The 16636-nt window shown below is 42.0% G+C and overlaps 3 protein-coding genes across 3 annotated transcripts in view; all 3 read right to left on the bottom strand.

Annotated features, from left to right (window-relative positions):
• Positions 1-6741, bottom strand: part of cpamd8 (C3 and PZP like alpha-2-macroglobulin domain containing 8) — a 49544-nt gene extending 42803 nt beyond the window's left edge. Inside the window, exons 1-5 of the mRNA XM_030049381.1 lie at positions 5816-6741; positions 2973-3124; positions 2083-2105; positions 665-830; positions 107-159 (exon numbers count right to left, since the gene is read on the bottom strand). Coding sequence (XP_029905241.1) covers positions 107-159; positions 665-830; positions 2083-2105; positions 2973-3124; positions 5816-5901 — 480 coding nt within the window. The 5' untranslated portion in view covers positions 5902-6741. The remainder of the gene's footprint in view (positions 1-106; positions 160-664; positions 831-2082; positions 2106-2972; positions 3125-5815) is intronic.
• Positions 6742-6864: 123 nt separating this feature from the next.
• Positions 6865-10995, bottom strand: sac3d1 (SAC3 domain containing 1). Its single transcript, XM_030049382.1, has 4 exons — positions 10874-10995; positions 9560-9971; positions 8376-8658; positions 6865-7749 (listed from the first exon to the last, which is right to left on the bottom strand). Exons 1-4 carry the CDS (start codon positions 10900-10902, stop codon positions 7283-7285), a joined length of 1191 nt encoding a protein of 396 aa, XP_029905242.1. The 5' UTR covers positions 10903-10995; the 3' UTR covers positions 6865-7282.
• A 484-nt stretch (positions 10996-11479) lies between these two features.
• Positions 11480-15472, bottom strand: haus8 (HAUS augmin like complex subunit 8). The gene is made up of 10 exons (XM_030049383.1): positions 15327-15472; positions 14873-14931; positions 14629-14690; positions 14244-14370; positions 13862-13969; positions 13690-13772; positions 13349-13507; positions 12283-12424; positions 11948-12089; positions 11480-11717 (listed from the first exon to the last, which is right to left on the bottom strand). The coding sequence occupies exons 1-10, from the start codon at positions 15389-15391 to the stop codon at positions 11591-11593; spliced, it is 1074 nt and encodes a 357-aa protein (XP_029905243.1). The 5' UTR covers positions 15392-15472; the 3' UTR covers positions 11480-11590.
• Between the last annotated feature and the right edge of the window lie 1164 nt (positions 15473-16636).

Genomic DNA, 16636 nt, shown 5'->3' with positions numbered 1-16636 from the left:
AAAATACATGAACCTATGATTTGACATGGTCTGATAATTTTGTATTTGTTATTTAGACATAAGTTTAGGATTGTGTGTGTTTTATGTGACAGAGAATTCACATTACCTTGTCATTCATTGGCCTCAGGTCAGGGGTGACTGTGTACACTCTGATTAACACTAAAAACAGAACCAGAGGTACAGGATTAGCATTTTAAAATACAGAAGGCTTCCATCCTTCCAACAGATTAACCTTGTTCCACTTGAACAGTGTGTAGCAGTTTCTTAAAACCTAGTTTGAATCCATGAGTTTCTGGTCTAGGATCAAATTCTAAAATCCTCTTGCATGCCCCAATTGATTAAATGAACTGACTGAATTACTGTAATGTGATAAGTTAAAATGCAATATACCCATTATCAAAGAGCATAATAACTATCAGGATGACGTAATAAACTCATAAGACTTATTTTCATAGTGTGTCTAGGAGTGATTTCCACAGTGGTTCTTCATTAAACTGGACATTGTGGTTCCAACCCGGCATCAACATAGCAGCATCTGGTCAGTTTTCCTTTGACTGAATATGAGAAGCCCAATATTATGTTACGACCCTTAACCTGATCCTTGATTCTGTGCATTTCCATACATTCAGTGACTGATTGGCTAGCAGGTGGGTAAAGAGGGGACCTTTATGTTTGGGTTTGTAGACGGGCTTGTCAGTCTGGATGAAGACAGCTGTGCCTTTGCTTTCCACTGTGACGGTGGTGTAGTTGTGGAAGATGTAGCCTCCCTCAGTGAGGTGGCGGTTCCCCCACACCTTCAGATGAGCCTGGCCTCTCAGCCCGGGGGGAACCTAGTCACAAACAAACAAGAACAACAAGAACAACAAGCATCAAGAGAGTTGCTGTGTGATTTGGTGAGGTTTCCAGTCTGCCACAACAATCCCTGTGTCCCACCACCCCAAAACAATGGGGCTGGAGCTATATTCTTTTGTGGAGATCAAACCACATAATCCACAATCCCTGGCAGCAAAGAGTATAGTTGTTATTTCCAGCTGAAGAGCATCAGTAAAATGAATCTCAAATTTGTACCTGCTGTGGGAGGATAGATACCGTTTGCTCATGTTTTTCAGCAACAAATAGTTCTCAACAAAAGTCTTCATCCCTGAGGGTCATGCATTATGCCAGGTATCCATTAATCCATACATTTTTGACAGTTGGAGCTCCACAAAACAATACCCGTCCAGCCACATTGTACTGGGGTGCCAGGACACAGGAATAACTGCAGCAGACTGGAAACCTCACCAAATCACAGCGAAACAATCTGGAAGAATAAACTGCACTAAGGTTAAGCAGGAAAACATCTTTTTTGGTATTTTGGCTGAACTTTTCCTTGAATCCAAATCTGCCTTGTGGGAAAGTTTTGCTCTACCTGCTGCAGTGGCTGGCCAATCCAAAAATAACCAGTCAATCAGTATTTTAAACTCCTTCATAATTTAATATCTACCAAGAGGCTATTTGAACTGACATCTTATTAACCACCAATCAGAATTTACTAGCAACTGGTTGATGTTGACTCCCACCTCGAATCAGGACTGTTACATTTTTAGGAAACCAAGTCGAGAGCATTGCAATGAGCACAATTTAAAGACCAGTGGAAGATGCCAAGCTATAACAAAGCACACTGCACATGACTGTATTTCATGAGAATGAGGGTGGAGGTTATAGGGAGGGGAGAGAAAGCAGAGGAGAGAGGGGAAGAATAGAGTCGTGCATACTAGATTGATCTACTCCAGCCTTCAGGGGCGGCGGACCATACATGCACGTCAACAGCTGTTGCATATTATATTGAGGCTGTTACCTTATTCCCAATGAATGTGCAGAGACAGATGTTGCATTACAAATAATGGTAGTGTTGATTTGCATGTTGCCTGAGGAATGTGCACAAACGGACAAGGGGGCTCTCACTACTGTGCAGCTGTCGCCACTAAACATTTCCGTGCATTTTAAAGATCTCTGGAAACCAGCGTGTCCATAGGATACAATTCAGCAATCTCAGCTGAAAAAAAAAAAAAGAACATGCAAACTCCAGAAATCTAGACTCACCTTTAGTTTGATGGTGCCTTTGTCTGAAATAGAACAGAGACAAAATGGAAAATATTTCCACATAAAAAACCTTTATACTTATATATAGATAGATTGTTTTATTTCACAGATTCATGTACTGACATGCACCCTTGAACTGAAAAAAAAAAAAAAAAAAAAAATTCAAGCACAATGTTATTGTATTGCCTATTTTTCTACATTTGTGTGGGACAGCTTGACTAAGGCTAAACATTTTTTCCACCCACACCATATGCCTTATAACACAACTCAGTTGTTATGCCACCCATCTGAACAACACTAATATTATCTAATATTACAAGTGCTAACAGGCTGTGGCTCAGTTTGACTGGAGCTGTTCAGACGAGGTTAACAGGAAATCCAGCTGCAGCCTGTCTCTATGCCACTCCGAAGCAGAGTCGACCCCATCTATCAGTGTTGCTGTCAAACAAATCATATAGTATATGTATACATTAGGGGTCTGGTAGGATGGGTGGAGCTGATGCCACAAAGCCTCCAACTGAAGATAACGTCCACGAGAATCCTGGCTGGTCAGGATCACACACTCAGGGCATCGGTCAAATCAGGTTCATGCTGCGTGCGTGTGTGTGCCTGCGTGATATCAAGACCCTTCTAGTAAATCACATTAAGGGACACCCAAATAGCTCAATTAGTAAGTGCAAACAACATGTACTCTGCATAATTTCCACTCCTGGCTCATGTGGCTCCGCCGCATTTCTCTCCACTGCCACTCTTCAACATATACAGTCACAAAACCAACAAAAAAAAAAGGGTGGACTACGCTGGCTATTTTGTTTTCAAAATGCATTTTGTTCTTTTTCAACATGAATCCACTGTGCCAGTGTGATCACAGCTTCACAGTTTGTTCTCACCAAGCATTGAGCCATGGCTGTGGGCCACCGTCTCTCCCTTCACCGACAGCTGCACCTGGACACGTGTTTCTGACTTTGCATTGAAGATGGTCACACTCACGCTCTCCTCCACGCCAGCTCGAAACACCGAGGGGGCAGCGACCAGGTAACCCCTGATTGGCCAATCGAGAGGAGAGCAGCAGAGCGAGGTGGAGAGAGGAGCAGAGGAGAGATGGAAAAAGGGAGAGGCATGGAGGGGGGCAAGAGAGAAAGAAAGGATGGAGAGAGGTGAAATGGAAGGAGACCAGACAATATAAATAGGGGAGGGAAAGAAGTATGACAAAGAAGAGAGAGGTGATGGACATCGTTGATGGAGGTTCAAAGGTGAGAGAAAACAAGGAGAGGGAAGACAGAAAATTGAGGGTAAATATATGGTGCATATCAAGATGTATAGTACATCGCAGTGCCATGTTTTCTGAAAGCATCCAAACACAACGATCGCTTACTATTCATGACTGTAAGAGAATGGGGGCAAGATAAATGTAGCTTTGTTTTGAGAATCTTGGCGCAGCACTGCAGATGACTTCAAAATCAGATTGCTTTGCTGCAAACGATATAGATGAATGAAATGAAAACTCACATTTCCCTCTCACACTTGCACTCTGATATGCACGTGCGCACGCACGCACACACACACACACACACACACACACACACACACACAAGCAGGCACATTCCACATGGATTTGTGCAGTGAGATCAGGTTTAATTGCATGGTTACCAGGAACACGCTACCTGTTGGCCAATGAGCTTTCTGCTTTAGCGTTCTCTTTGGGTGGTCTGGCACCTCTGACAGAACCTTGGTGTCTGTTTTGAAAAATAACGACCGAGATTCCACACAGTCACTCTGACATTTAATTGAGGGAAGGCGGCTGTCACTGAGGTCACAGAGCAAAGGTCATTCTTTGATGCATATAAACAGTCGACAAAAAAGCCCAATTTAACGTTTACCTTGGGCGAAAGGCTATGCCATCTGGCACAGTTATATCTCCTGACTAGCAAAGGTAGAATAATAGGTGCTCTTGTTAGGCTGGCCCTGGTCATTTCAATGGGTCGAGCATGGCACTAACAACGCCGCTGTCAGGGATGTGTGTCCCTCTGCGGGTTCCTTTGCTAAGAAAAGGGAATGGTACTGTGGATAAGTGTCCACCAAATGACATGTGGTGTGTATGAGTATAATTCACTTATTATATATTATTCATGAGCATATGCTGATTTGAGTAAGGCATAAGCAGTCCACAAATGTGTGTTAAGACATTGTGAGCCACAAGATCTTCTCTGTGATTTGATGATTAATATTTTTTTTAATGATTTAACAAGATGCCCCAATGCAGGAGCACAGGTTCAACTCAGTTATTCCGCATCATGATGTTTTGTTTTGTTTTTGTTTTTTTTAACAGGACAAGATGTCTAATATTGGAGCACTCCCCAAAAACCTAGCTGAAGATCACACAAATTCTGATTGAGCAAAGCCTCCAGCACAAACCCTACTGCATGCCTGACAGTGGGATCAGGTGGTTGGCATTACTGTGCTGGGAGCCGGAGGCAACAGCAGTTCCTGAGAGAGAAAGTCATGAGAAAATCCCCTGGAAAATAAGGCTTTGGGAATAGGAAGATAATACGAGGAAATTGACTCTCTGCGTTTGATCTACAGTAAGTTTAACCAGCTCTTTGATGAGCCTGGATCAGGTGGTGGTGACCATGCTTATTTCAATCACACGGCTTGATGCACTCAAGCTCTCATTGTTTTGCCCAACTTTGCTCCTCAGCTGAAAGCCGTTCAGTGCCTGAGAAGGATTTGTGCTCTCCTTTGTAAGTCAAGTCTTTATTAGTCACTCAGTTCTACATTTTTTTTTTTTTATTTTAATATCAGTCACATGACTTGATGTTCCCACCTTCTCACTCTCAGAGCTGTGTGGTTCTTGAGAGGGATTTGAGCTCCCATTTGTAAGTCAAGCCTGTTTTAGTCAGTCAGTCCTGTCTATTTTCTACACTGAGCTGCTGCGTTCCCTCCCTTCCCTCTGGACAACCTGGCAGAATAGCTTGCAACTCTTCAATTATTAACACAACTTAACACAGCTCTCCTCAGGTCAGGATTAAGCCCTCAAGCAGCACCCCGCTGACAGCAGCCTGACTGATAACATCAAAGAGCCCAAAGTCAAATTTATCTCTTTGGCCTCTCTGACTAGAGGGATAAACTGAATAAACTGAGGCGTCCATTGCCAAACCCAGGAGCTATTATCTCAATGGACATGAGGAAACCTCTCCAAAAGCTGCATACTTTCCATTCATGGGCAACCAGAACACCAGTAGCCATGCACGCTCCTTATCCATAAAACCATAAACCACTTCATCCAACTGCTAAATTTTGCCCAGAAAGTCAGTAGCATCTAACTATGAATGAATAAGTCTAAGAAGACCATGAGTGGCAAGGTGTTGTAACAACATAATGTCTTTTAGAGAGGACTGCAATGAAAAGCAAGACACATTCAGTCACCACTTAGATTGAAATCTTCTTTGATAACACAGGCTGGAATCAGTGCATGACTATAAGGAGTAACTAAGACATAAATTAATAATATTGCGTAAGGCTCGCTATAGGGAGCTATGTGGTTGCAATCTAACATGACCACAGACCATTTGGACAATTAGTCTTGTTGCACCATACTCGTTACATTTCCAATGCTGACAGTAATTTTATACATGAATGTATTCAAAGAATCGGAAACGCATACCAGCCTAACACAAGTGACTATCAAAGCACTGCATCAGACTTCAAAGACAACAAAATGCCACAAACTTACTGTCTTTCTTGTGCATAAGCTCGGTTCGCGTTGCAGATGATCAAAGTCCATGAAAGACTCAAAGCTGTCAAAGAGATCCTCAACATTTTGGCCTCAGTAGCCGAGATATTGGTAGATATCTCGCTCTCCCCTATGAGGGAGGTTGGATCAAGTAACTCTAGCAAGAAAAAAAAAACTTAAATGAACTTTCACCAGTCACTATGTCTACAGCGGTCTATCCATTGAGGCTTGCTGGTATGATAGGTGTGCAGTTTCGCCGGGAACCAATGATAAAGTTTTTTATCATCCCACTTCGCCAAATCCAATCCCAAGTAAATCGATTTTTTTCTCTTTCAGAGCCCAAAGCGCAGGGACAGTCCTCTCCCATGTGCCTTCATCCGCCCCGGTTCCGTTCTCTCATATTTCAGCATTACAAATTACAAGCGTCCTCCCACTTGAGCGCACACAAATGTTTCACTGTAGGAAATGCTTAAAATGTTAAATCCCTCGCTGCTACTCTTTGCTTCTCTGGTAGTGCCTGGTCATCCCTTTGAAGTTGCTCTGGTTTTTTTTTTTTTTTTTTTTTTTTTTTAGTTCCTATAGTAGCGAGTCAGGAGGCGATCAGTGTCGCCCTGCACTTCATCCACTCAATCCCTCCGCTCAGTCCTCGGCTCCCAAAGCAAGAGCGCTAGGGTCTTGATCCGTGTAAGCAGCAGCATATAGCCTGCACTTTAGCAACTATAAATTACCCGGACGTCTCACATTAACCTTTTTTCATGTTAGTTTTCAAAAGCGGTTGCGTGTGCCAACTAGCATTTAAACGCTTTCTTTTGAAGAGCATCGATGCCTCACACACTGCAAAAGGTTACATAAAAATCATCAGGGTGAACACTTTGTGTGTAGGATTATTTGGAAAAATTTGTCACTTAGCTTCTCTGTTGCTTCAGGGTTGCGTTCGTGCTCTCTGCTGTCTCCTGGCGCCCTCAAGTGGCCACTAGGCTTACATACATCTAGAAAAGGGGTCAAATAAAAGGCCAAGATACAGTACTTATGGATAAGACATCACATTTTTTATTGAAATTTATTGTTTTATTTATTGAGGTAATGCATGGGCAAGAACTGAGAACTGTTTGAGCCACACCATGTTTTATGGACTATTTCAGGAACTCTGTTGGGAAAATTCAACAACACAATGTTTGAACACTATAAATACCAAAGTGGTTCACATTTTAAAACTTCAGGCACAAACCTTGCATTCAATTGTTCATACAATTAACCAAAAAAAGACATCCAGTGTTGTAAGGCAGCGGGGTGACAGAGTGTGGAGGGCAGCCCCTTCAACACAAGAGCCCCAGTTGCAGACCCGTAATGTCCGTAAACAGTCCTGGTACTGTTCACAGAAAACAATGCAACAGAACCTGTGTTTACCCTGCTATTTCAGATTAAAATGGCTGCTGTGAGAAAGGTCTATTACTCCATTAATTCATCTCAAGTGTAACCATGAATAACACTTCCAACGGTGAGGTCTCTCTGCTTCTCAGCCACTTTGTTGTGATACAGTTCGCAGTGCAGTTTCCCTTGTTCAGGCTCAGTGAATGCAGTTTTAGAGAAGACCACTTGGTTGTCCTGGTTGACTTCCACTCCATAGGTTTGACAGAGTTGGGCTGTGAGCGACCTTTCCAGAGCCAGGAGCTCAGCCAGCCTGTTCAGGGGGAAGCGACAGTTGCGGCTGCTGTGTCCGTGGCTGTAGATGAGCAGAAGGTCTCTGCAACACGTCCCCAGGTGCCGGTGCAGGGCACAGCTCTGCAGGAAGTTCAGCTTCTGGGACAGTCGGAGCAGACGTACAGGATTTCTCTCCAGGAAAGCCCGGCTGATGGACAGGGCAAGGCTGACGGTAGGAGAGTTACGGAGCCGCTCAGGGAGCTCCATGGCGTGCTGCATGGCTCGGGTTGAACCTGAGCGAGAGAGGGAAACAGCATTAATAACCTCAAATGTGAACACACTTTATAATCCCAAGTAGGGAAATAATCCTGATCATGTTATCAAATACATCTTTTAGGCAATTAAGCTTTAAAGTGCCTTTTAAAAACATGACTTTTACATGTGAGTTCATAGTAAGTTTTATATCAAATTTATTCCACTGCAGTTCTTGGCTTTTGTATAAGAAATCAACAAAATCTCACCATGTGTCAAAACCTGTCAGTGGGGATACACTGTTTTTGTTATCCAGTATTTATTTATTCAGGAAACAAACTGCTGTTTAGACATACTCATTGATCAGTGCCATTCTTCGCAGTTATACACATTAACACTTGGGAGCTGCTCACAGAAATGCCAGTCCTGTTGCCAGTGAGCCACCCAAAAGCAATTATTGGTTAAGTGCTTTGCTCAAGGGGATATGGACTGTAGGTGCTGAGGGAACACAGAGTGCTTCTGTTTCATTTTTCCCATCTGGCAAGGCAATTTTTAGATGGCAACTTTGAAGTCAACAGCCTGCTTCTTTAACCTTTGAACAACTAATTGTATGTACAATTCTTGTACATACATGCAAATCTAACAATGCCAAAGCAAAGTAACCAACCCAAGTTGTACAGCAGACTAAGAGCCTGGAACTCCTCCTGGTTGGGGTGCGGGCCCGCTCCAGTGGCATAGCAGTCCAGCAGCCAGCTCAGGCTCTCCTGGAGGTGTGTGTCATTGATGCGTGGGTCATAGAGCCGCAGGGGCTCACCACAAAGACGGTAGGAGGCATAGATGAGGAAACGCACTGTGAGCTCCAGGATGGTCATGCTCTCCAGCCCAGACACTCTCTGTATGATCATGTCCTGCTTCACACTACGCAGCCGATCAAAGACAAAGTTGTACACCTGGAACACAAACCAACAAGGGAAGAGTAAGCACATAATTACAGGCTGTTACTCTGCACCAGCTCCAAGGCAAGAGTTACAACCATCAAAGGTTTATCAAAGTTCCCTTTTATTTCATGGGAAATTATCAATAAAAAGGTGCGCGGGGATAAAAATGATACCAAAAGTCTGTCATCAATGCAATTTGATGCAACAATAACCACAAGGGAACAAGAAAAGTAAAAGCGTAGTGATGGGCAGCATGAAAGGTATTGGGGCTGGAAATTAAACCTAGTCCAGCTTACAAGTGTAAATGACCAAACATAAGCAGCTTAGCAAAAAAAAAATATTTAGTTGAGGCCTGATAGAAATAATGACAGCAGTAAGCCACATACCTCTTATAAAACTGTCTAAATAGAGTTTTTATTTTTATAACTCTGTTTATTGTCTCCTATTGCTAAGATTTTTGTTTGTTTGTTTTCTGTGAAAAAACTTTGCCATAACATTTATATACAATACTATTACTGGGCTAGAACAAAAGTTTGGCATTAGGGTTAGGGTTAGATTTACTAATAATAGCCCAGAAACCAAGAGTTCCCTTATTTTTAAGTTTCACTTATGATTATGCAAAGATATTTAAACCCTTTTTGTAGCCATTGATAAAGATAAAGGCTGAAGTTTGAGTTCAGAAACATTTCAAAAACACCATCTGAAAGCTAATTCATGATCAGCTTTGAGAAAAGATACTGTAAGGTTTTTCTTATTTAGTCCCTTTCATATCGAGGATTTGTGTGTGGAAACACCTCTTCAGCCAAGATCCTTTGTAATTTTGGGTTAACATATCATTTTCAGGGTCCTGTATATCACTCACTAATCAACAATCTAGCCAACATTGGGGTTTAGTTAGTAAGATACTACTAGCCTCAGTCCAAGGATGGAGACTGGGGGAGGCAGCAACATCATCAATCAGATAACACACAGTCTTTAGAAGCACAGCAGGTGGACGCAGGTCAGTGGGGATCGTGGAGTCTTTCCCAGCCGCTGGTCTGGAGTACTCCTTCACAATACGCGAGGGATCTGCCCTGGGCCGTCGATCTTTCTCAGTACCTTCCAAAATCTCAAAGCGATGCAGTCGCTTTTGTGCCTCTCTTTCACGCAGCTCACGGAGAGGGCACATGGACTGGCAGGAGCCCCTGGGCACAGTTTCCTGCTCCTGACATCCAGGTTTCTCCTCCTCTGCCTCTTTCATCGCTGTTTCTCCTTGGCTTCGCCATGTTCCCTGGTTCTTTCTCCACTCTCTCCCTGCAGGTGGGCCCCTCCTTTGAGAGTGGGAGCTGCTTATGAGGAAGAGATTGGTTATAGATAAAAGCTGAAGAATCACATATGATCTGAAACAAGAAAACACTACAGCTTCTTCACTCATCAGTGATAACAAAGGTTTCACACTGTCACCATAATGGGCAACCATGGCATCACAACTGCTGATATCTAGCATCTGCACCTAACATTACCTACACTTTTTAAATAATCAACTCGAAACCCAAGTTCATCATTCTCCATATTCATATCTACTTATATTCTGGAACCTAGTGCAATATTCCCCAAACCTGTATGATTGTTTGATGTTATTATTGTTTCTCTGGTTCCAATTTCCATAGTTTCGAATCAGTGCAACACAACCATGTTCGTTTTGTATAGAGGAGAGTATTTTTTCCTAAATATACACTTGTACTTATGCTTGTTTATTGATTTAAAATACCTATTCGTCAAGTTTTACCTTTAAACTTTAATGTAGTACGTTGTTTATGGTAAATATATCCTCCGGCAGCCAAACAGTACAAATCCTCCAGTTAGCTATGAGTAATTGAACATTTAACAGTAGCCTGGCCTCAAACTAGCTCCGTGGACCTCCGTGGACTTTTCTCACAGAACTTCAATAATGCATGAATCACTTTGTTTAGATTATCTCAAACATTAATCCCTGTGTGTTCTGGCACAACTCATCTCCAGCCTGTAACGTTACTGACCAGCACCACTGCCAAGCGGTTAGCAGCCAGGCTAACATTACCGACATCAGAGGATGCATACGTTTTGTATCTCTTGTCGCTGTGCTAGCTGTGGACACAAAGGGACTGACGCGGCGCATAAACCAAGCTAATAACATTCAACAGACGACTTAACTTCAGGTCAAATGTTGAGACAATGTCACTTTGTATGGAAAAAAAAAATAACTCACATGCGACGAGAGGTTCTCCTGTTACTCATTATTCGCAGCAACTGCCGTCACCTATCAGAATCCACCAATGGCAGCTTGTCTGTTTTTTTTTAATGTAACGTCACATCCGGATTTGGCGACAGTTACTTGAATCCTATTGGTCTACAAATTTGCGCCAGGTTTCCGATTTATTCCGCTTCACTTTTATGGTCTGCTCATTTAAGAATTAATACATTTTATTAATTTATATCACAATAAACACTCTTCTTCCAATAGTTCATTAGCTTTGTTTAGATTTAAACTGTATGACATAAATATTTATATTTCCACCAATAGTATGACTTCCGGCTACAACATGGTTTTCAGCTGCAATGAACTCAGTGATTTCACTCACCACCAGTTAAAACCCATTAATTTTAGTCTCCAATATATTTTGATTTGGGTGAGACTGTCCTTACAACTTTGCTTTTTTAGTTACCTGCCTATGTTAAACATCAATTTACTCTGATGATGTAGAAGCTGTTACACTATGCATCCCCAGACAAACATTATTGTCTGTGTTGTCACAGATGGTTTAATCGATAATATTAACAAGTCGGGAAACAGCAGCAGCACAAATATAAAAACGAGCATGTTCATAAACGGCTTTATTCATTAGTAAAGTTACAGTTATTAAAACAGTATCATTCTAAATTTACAAAATATATACAAAGTGCATCCCATGCCATGTGGTATCTTTCACTGTCCGGGGCAGTACAGCTCCTGGGCTCTGGTTGTACAGAGCTGCTCCTCCTCCAGGGCCTGCTGGCAGAGCACCGTGTGGCGGCAGACTGAGGATGACAGCTCCAGCAGCTCTGAAAAAGCTCTGCATGAGACACAAGACAACAACGTGAGTCCAAGCGCTGCAAAAACAAACTCCCATATGAAACTTGTGAAATGTGATGTCTAAGCTGCTATGATTATTAAATACTAAATTACTAAATACTAATTAAATATGATTATTAAAGCCCTCCTTGCAGCAGGGCTCACAGACAGAATACAGAACAGGAGTCACTTTATTATTATTATTATTTTTTTTTTTTTAAACGTTCATACCCTGAAAGCTGCTGGCTGATGTCCTTGGAGGTCATTTTCATGTCTCTCAGGCACTCTACACAGGTGCTGTTGTGCTGCTGATCTCCTTGTGTGCACTCCTCCAGCAGCCTCTCAGTCTCCTTCAGGCAAGCCTCCGCTTTATCTGAAAGCAGTGAATAGCAATATATTTTATAATGATGTTCTACAAAACAAATATGTGCTATTTAGTGCCTTTTCTCTCACATACTCTACAAAGCATTTTCCATTAATCAGGACACTGTTACTTCACACTCCATTAATTTGGATGACCTTTATTTTGATTTCCATAATACGCTTTTGAACATGTCAACACCAACCCAGGAACTGCCTTTGGTCCCCCTCAATGTGGAAGTTCTTGACAGGCAGCTCATGGCGGGTGGTGTCAATGGCTGAGGCAAAAGATTTGTACTCCTTCGTGAACTGCTTGGCAGCCTCTGCCACAGGAGTCAATGCAGCAATCTGACAGAAAATGATAATAAAGCAAGGATGAAAATCAAAAACTTGCTGTCAATTCATGGAAACACAGTACATATAATTCTATGCTTCTCCAGGGTGCAGTTTTACAGATTTCAAATTACTTTCTCAAAATTTTACAATGATTGACGACAATTAATGTCTATATTAACAGTCATACTGTCAATATAGATATTACAGGCTAATTATTATACCTGTGTGGCTGATATACACAGTTTCTCTTAGGGGTTTATGGTGTGCCAGTGATTTTTTTAGTATATTTTCCCCCATTATGGTCTTCTCTTTTTATATTTTAACTGGACATGGTCATAAATGAGTTTACCTAATATTCCATACGTTCTAAGCCCTGCGCAGGAACCCAGTAGAAAGCAGAAGTGACTGAGTTAGCAAATAGATGATACTCACACTGTGTCTGCTAAGTACAGGGCAAATCCATATTCTTGTCTCACTGAAGTATTTCAAAGTATCTCAAAAATTTATTATGTTAAAAATACCTTTTATTAAAATCATGGTCACTAACAAAATCAAATATTACAAAGTCTTCAATCAAATACTTTGATATCGATGCTCAGACGATATTGGAAGGACTATTTTGTGCTTTTAAATATATTCCCATATAAGACATTGTTGATAAATTTGTTTGTGAACTGAATGTGATTATGATGACCAAGCAGGTAAAGACAAAAACAGGAACAGCTAGAACAGTGTAATCAGTTCAGAAGATTGTAGCCCTTATTGTAAGGTAGCCTTTAAAACCTGTAACACTTATGGCATATCATGCTATTACATATCCAAAACCCCATACAATATCTGGTGTCATATCACAATATTGATATAAGAGACTGCACAGCTCTAGTAGTCACATAAAATTCACTTAAACATCATACACGGGGGAAAAAAATGACGAACCTGTAAATCCAATAATTCGTTCCTCTGTCTGTCCCTCTCCATGAGGAGGTACTGCCGCTTCTTCTCCTGGACTTCATTATAGAGCCTCTCTTGTTCCTCCATTTCCTGCAGGAGCTTTGCCTCTGCCTCAGCCCGCAGCTTCAGAGTGTTGTGTTCCATCTTCCATATCATGTAAGGCATGAGATTATGGTGAGATGATGTTCATTGACTCATATGCATGGTAACACAACTGCATAAATAGATCCAAATACTAGGTAAAGCTTCAGTAAAAGGGCCCCTTTTTAACAACGTATATACATTAGGATCTGTTTTCAGCGGTTAGTTACCCACTAATACAGTACCTTAGCTGTGAGGTAGGACAACAGGAATATTTCCATCCTCACATCCTCTGGGTTTCTCTCGGCTTTTTGTTTCACTGTCTTATCTTAGATAAGTAATAAGAAAAATGTTACAGCATGCAACACAGTCCCATTTGTTACTCAATCTCTAGCTTTGAGGGCTTTGACTGTTTACCTTGAATGACAGAAACATCAAAATCTGGTCGAATGCAGTGTCCATCTGAGAAAGTGGACTGCAGAAAACTTTTCCCCAACACTGAAGGCTCAAGCAGACAAGACATTGCTGTGGGGAAACAAGAGCAGAAGTCAATTCAACTTCTCATTTCAGTTGTCTGATAGGTTTAAATTTTTGCACAACAGGGCTTAAGCACAAGATCACAAGATCAACAATATAATTTCATCATAATCTATGCATATCGATGCCATAGCATGCTTTACAATTAAAGTGCAAACCCATTTCATCTCACAATTAATATTTTGGTAAATCTAACCATTCTGGGAAAATAGCAGCCGCTGTACAGAAACAAATTCCCACTTTTCAGTAGAAGAACGCTTACATGTTGGAGGGGCCTGCGGGGCCACTGAGCGTCTCGGTGGAGTGCCCACTTTTGGTTTGACACATTTAGGTTTGGGTGAGGAAGGCCTCGGTGGCACGCTGATGGACTCATTAGTCAGCGAGTTACTCTGTGAACGGATGCGGGGTGCAATGAGAGACACAAGTATGTACAGGACAGATGACAACACAACACACACAATACACTCTCTGAGCACTTGACATGTCCATACACAGGTGAAGCAGGACAAAATCTGAAAAATCTTATCTAGCAATATAGATAAATTGGCAGGTAAGGTCAATCTGGTGCTTTACAAATTAAAATTAGACCACATGACCACTGGTGAATGGTGGAAAAAAAAAAAAAAAAATCACCAAAAGAGCATTACCTTTGAAAGAGATGTCTTCTCAACAGCCTGCAGATACCGAGACTTGACAACAGTCCCACTTGCTAACGGGGAAAGATAATAACTCAGGATAATTACATTATGAGGAATTTTTCATGCAAATTGTTGGTTCATAATTGCCTAATCTAAAAAACAAAACAAACAAACAAAAAAAAAACTCTATGTACTGTGCCCAGTTTATGGTTTCTCGGTGCGTGCTTTATGATGAGCCGTTTCGTTTACTCACGTTTTGTTTTCTTCTTAGCGCCGTTGTTGTTGTTGGCTTTGCTGTTCGCACCTTTAGAGCTGACGGTAAAAAAAAAAAACATGTAGAAAAATGTCAGTCAAATCGACAGTGCAGAAGCTGACCTTCCTTTGGTTAGGCATGGTGAGTGAATTATGGTCTGTAAACACTTCAGGTTAGCCATGACGCTGCGGTTCATAATGGCTGAAGTGTACACACAGACAACTTACAGCCCTCAAGCGTCTGGACTAGAAATATACAATGCTTATGTTAAGTATTTTACAAATTAAATAAAACAACTGATGAAAACAAAACGTTAGTCAGGCAATCGACCCCTGAGTCACACCCTCTTGAATGTTACAGGACTAGCAGCCACAGTACGCAACACTTTAACTAAAGAAGGAAACGCGATGACAGATGAGAGATATCTATAGATCGATAAAAGACATATACCAACCTCTTTCCATCGGCACATGTATCTCTGCCACTACTTGAAGCTGTCCCTGCCGTTCTGGACGCCATGGTTTCAAAGCCAGCCGCCTGTTTTCTTCTTCTTTCCCTTCTTCCTCTTACGCATTTCCGGCAGGCTAGACGCCTTGCGGCTCAGTGCTGCCTCTCGCAGGTCGGGATGAGGTTGCAGTCTGTAACAGTGATGAATGCAAGGATTGCTTCCACTGTCTTTGAATGGTTCTCGGCGGGATTAACAAGGCTCATCATTGTGGCTGTCTTTATTCACAAACCTGTTAATGTGGTATAACTGTCCTCTTTGCTCCTCATATATAGGATGCAATTCTTATAATCTGCTGAGTGGCAGGGGGACAAAGAAGTTAAATATTGGGCTTCCTACACAGGAGCTTTTATAACATCCCAGTGTAAATCTGTAGACATTAATATGGAGTTGGTCCCCCCTTTGCAGTGAGAACAGCTTCCACTCCTCTGAGAAAGCTTTCTACAAGATTTTGGAGTGTGTCTGTGGGAATTTTTGCCCGTTCATCCAGAAGAGCATTTGTGAGGTCACACACTGATGTTGGACGAGAGGGCCTGATTCAAAATCTCCGTTGTAGATCATTCCAAACGTGTTGGATGGGGTTGAGTTCAGGGCTCTGTGCAGGCCAGTCAAGTTCTTCCACACCAAACTCAGCCAGCCATGCCTTTATGGAGCTGCTTTGTGCACTGGGGCTCAGTCATGATGGAACAGAAAAGGGCCTTCCCCAAACTGTTCCCACAAAGTTGGAAGCAGAGAATTGTCCAAAATGTCTTGGTGAGCTGAAGCATTAAGATTTCCCTTCATTGGAACTGAGGGGCCTCAGCCAACACCAGAAAAACAAGCCCACAGCATTATCCCTCCTCCACCAAACTTAAAAGTTGGATAGGGAAGCGTGATTCATCACTCCACAGAAAATGTTTCCACCACTCCAGAGTCCAGTGGCAACGTGCTTTACACCACTCCATCCAACGTTTGGCATTGTGCTTGGTGATGTAAGGCCTGCATGCGGCTGCTCAGCCATGGAAAACCATGCCATGAAGCTCTCAGTGCAGTTTTTGTGCTGATGTTAATGCCAGAGGAGGTTTGGAGCTCTGCAGTTATTGAATCAGCAGAGTGTTGGCCACTTTTACACATTATGTGCCTCAGCACCCCGCTCTGTAACTTTACGTGGTCTGCCACCTGGTGGCTGAGTTGCTGTTTTTCCTAAATGTTTCCACTTTGCCATAATACCACTTACAGTTGATGGTGGGATATCTAGGAGGGAAGAATTTGCACAGACT

This window comes from Myripristis murdjan, chromosome 4, assembly GCF_902150065.1.
Source record: "Myripristis murdjan chromosome 4, fMyrMur1.1, whole genome shotgun sequence".
In the NCBI taxonomy this organism is placed as follows: domain Eukaryota; kingdom Metazoa; phylum Chordata; class Actinopteri; order Holocentriformes; family Holocentridae; genus Myripristis; species Myripristis murdjan.
Note: the sequence above shows the minus strand (reverse complement) of the source record. Positions and strands in the feature narration are given on the sequence as shown.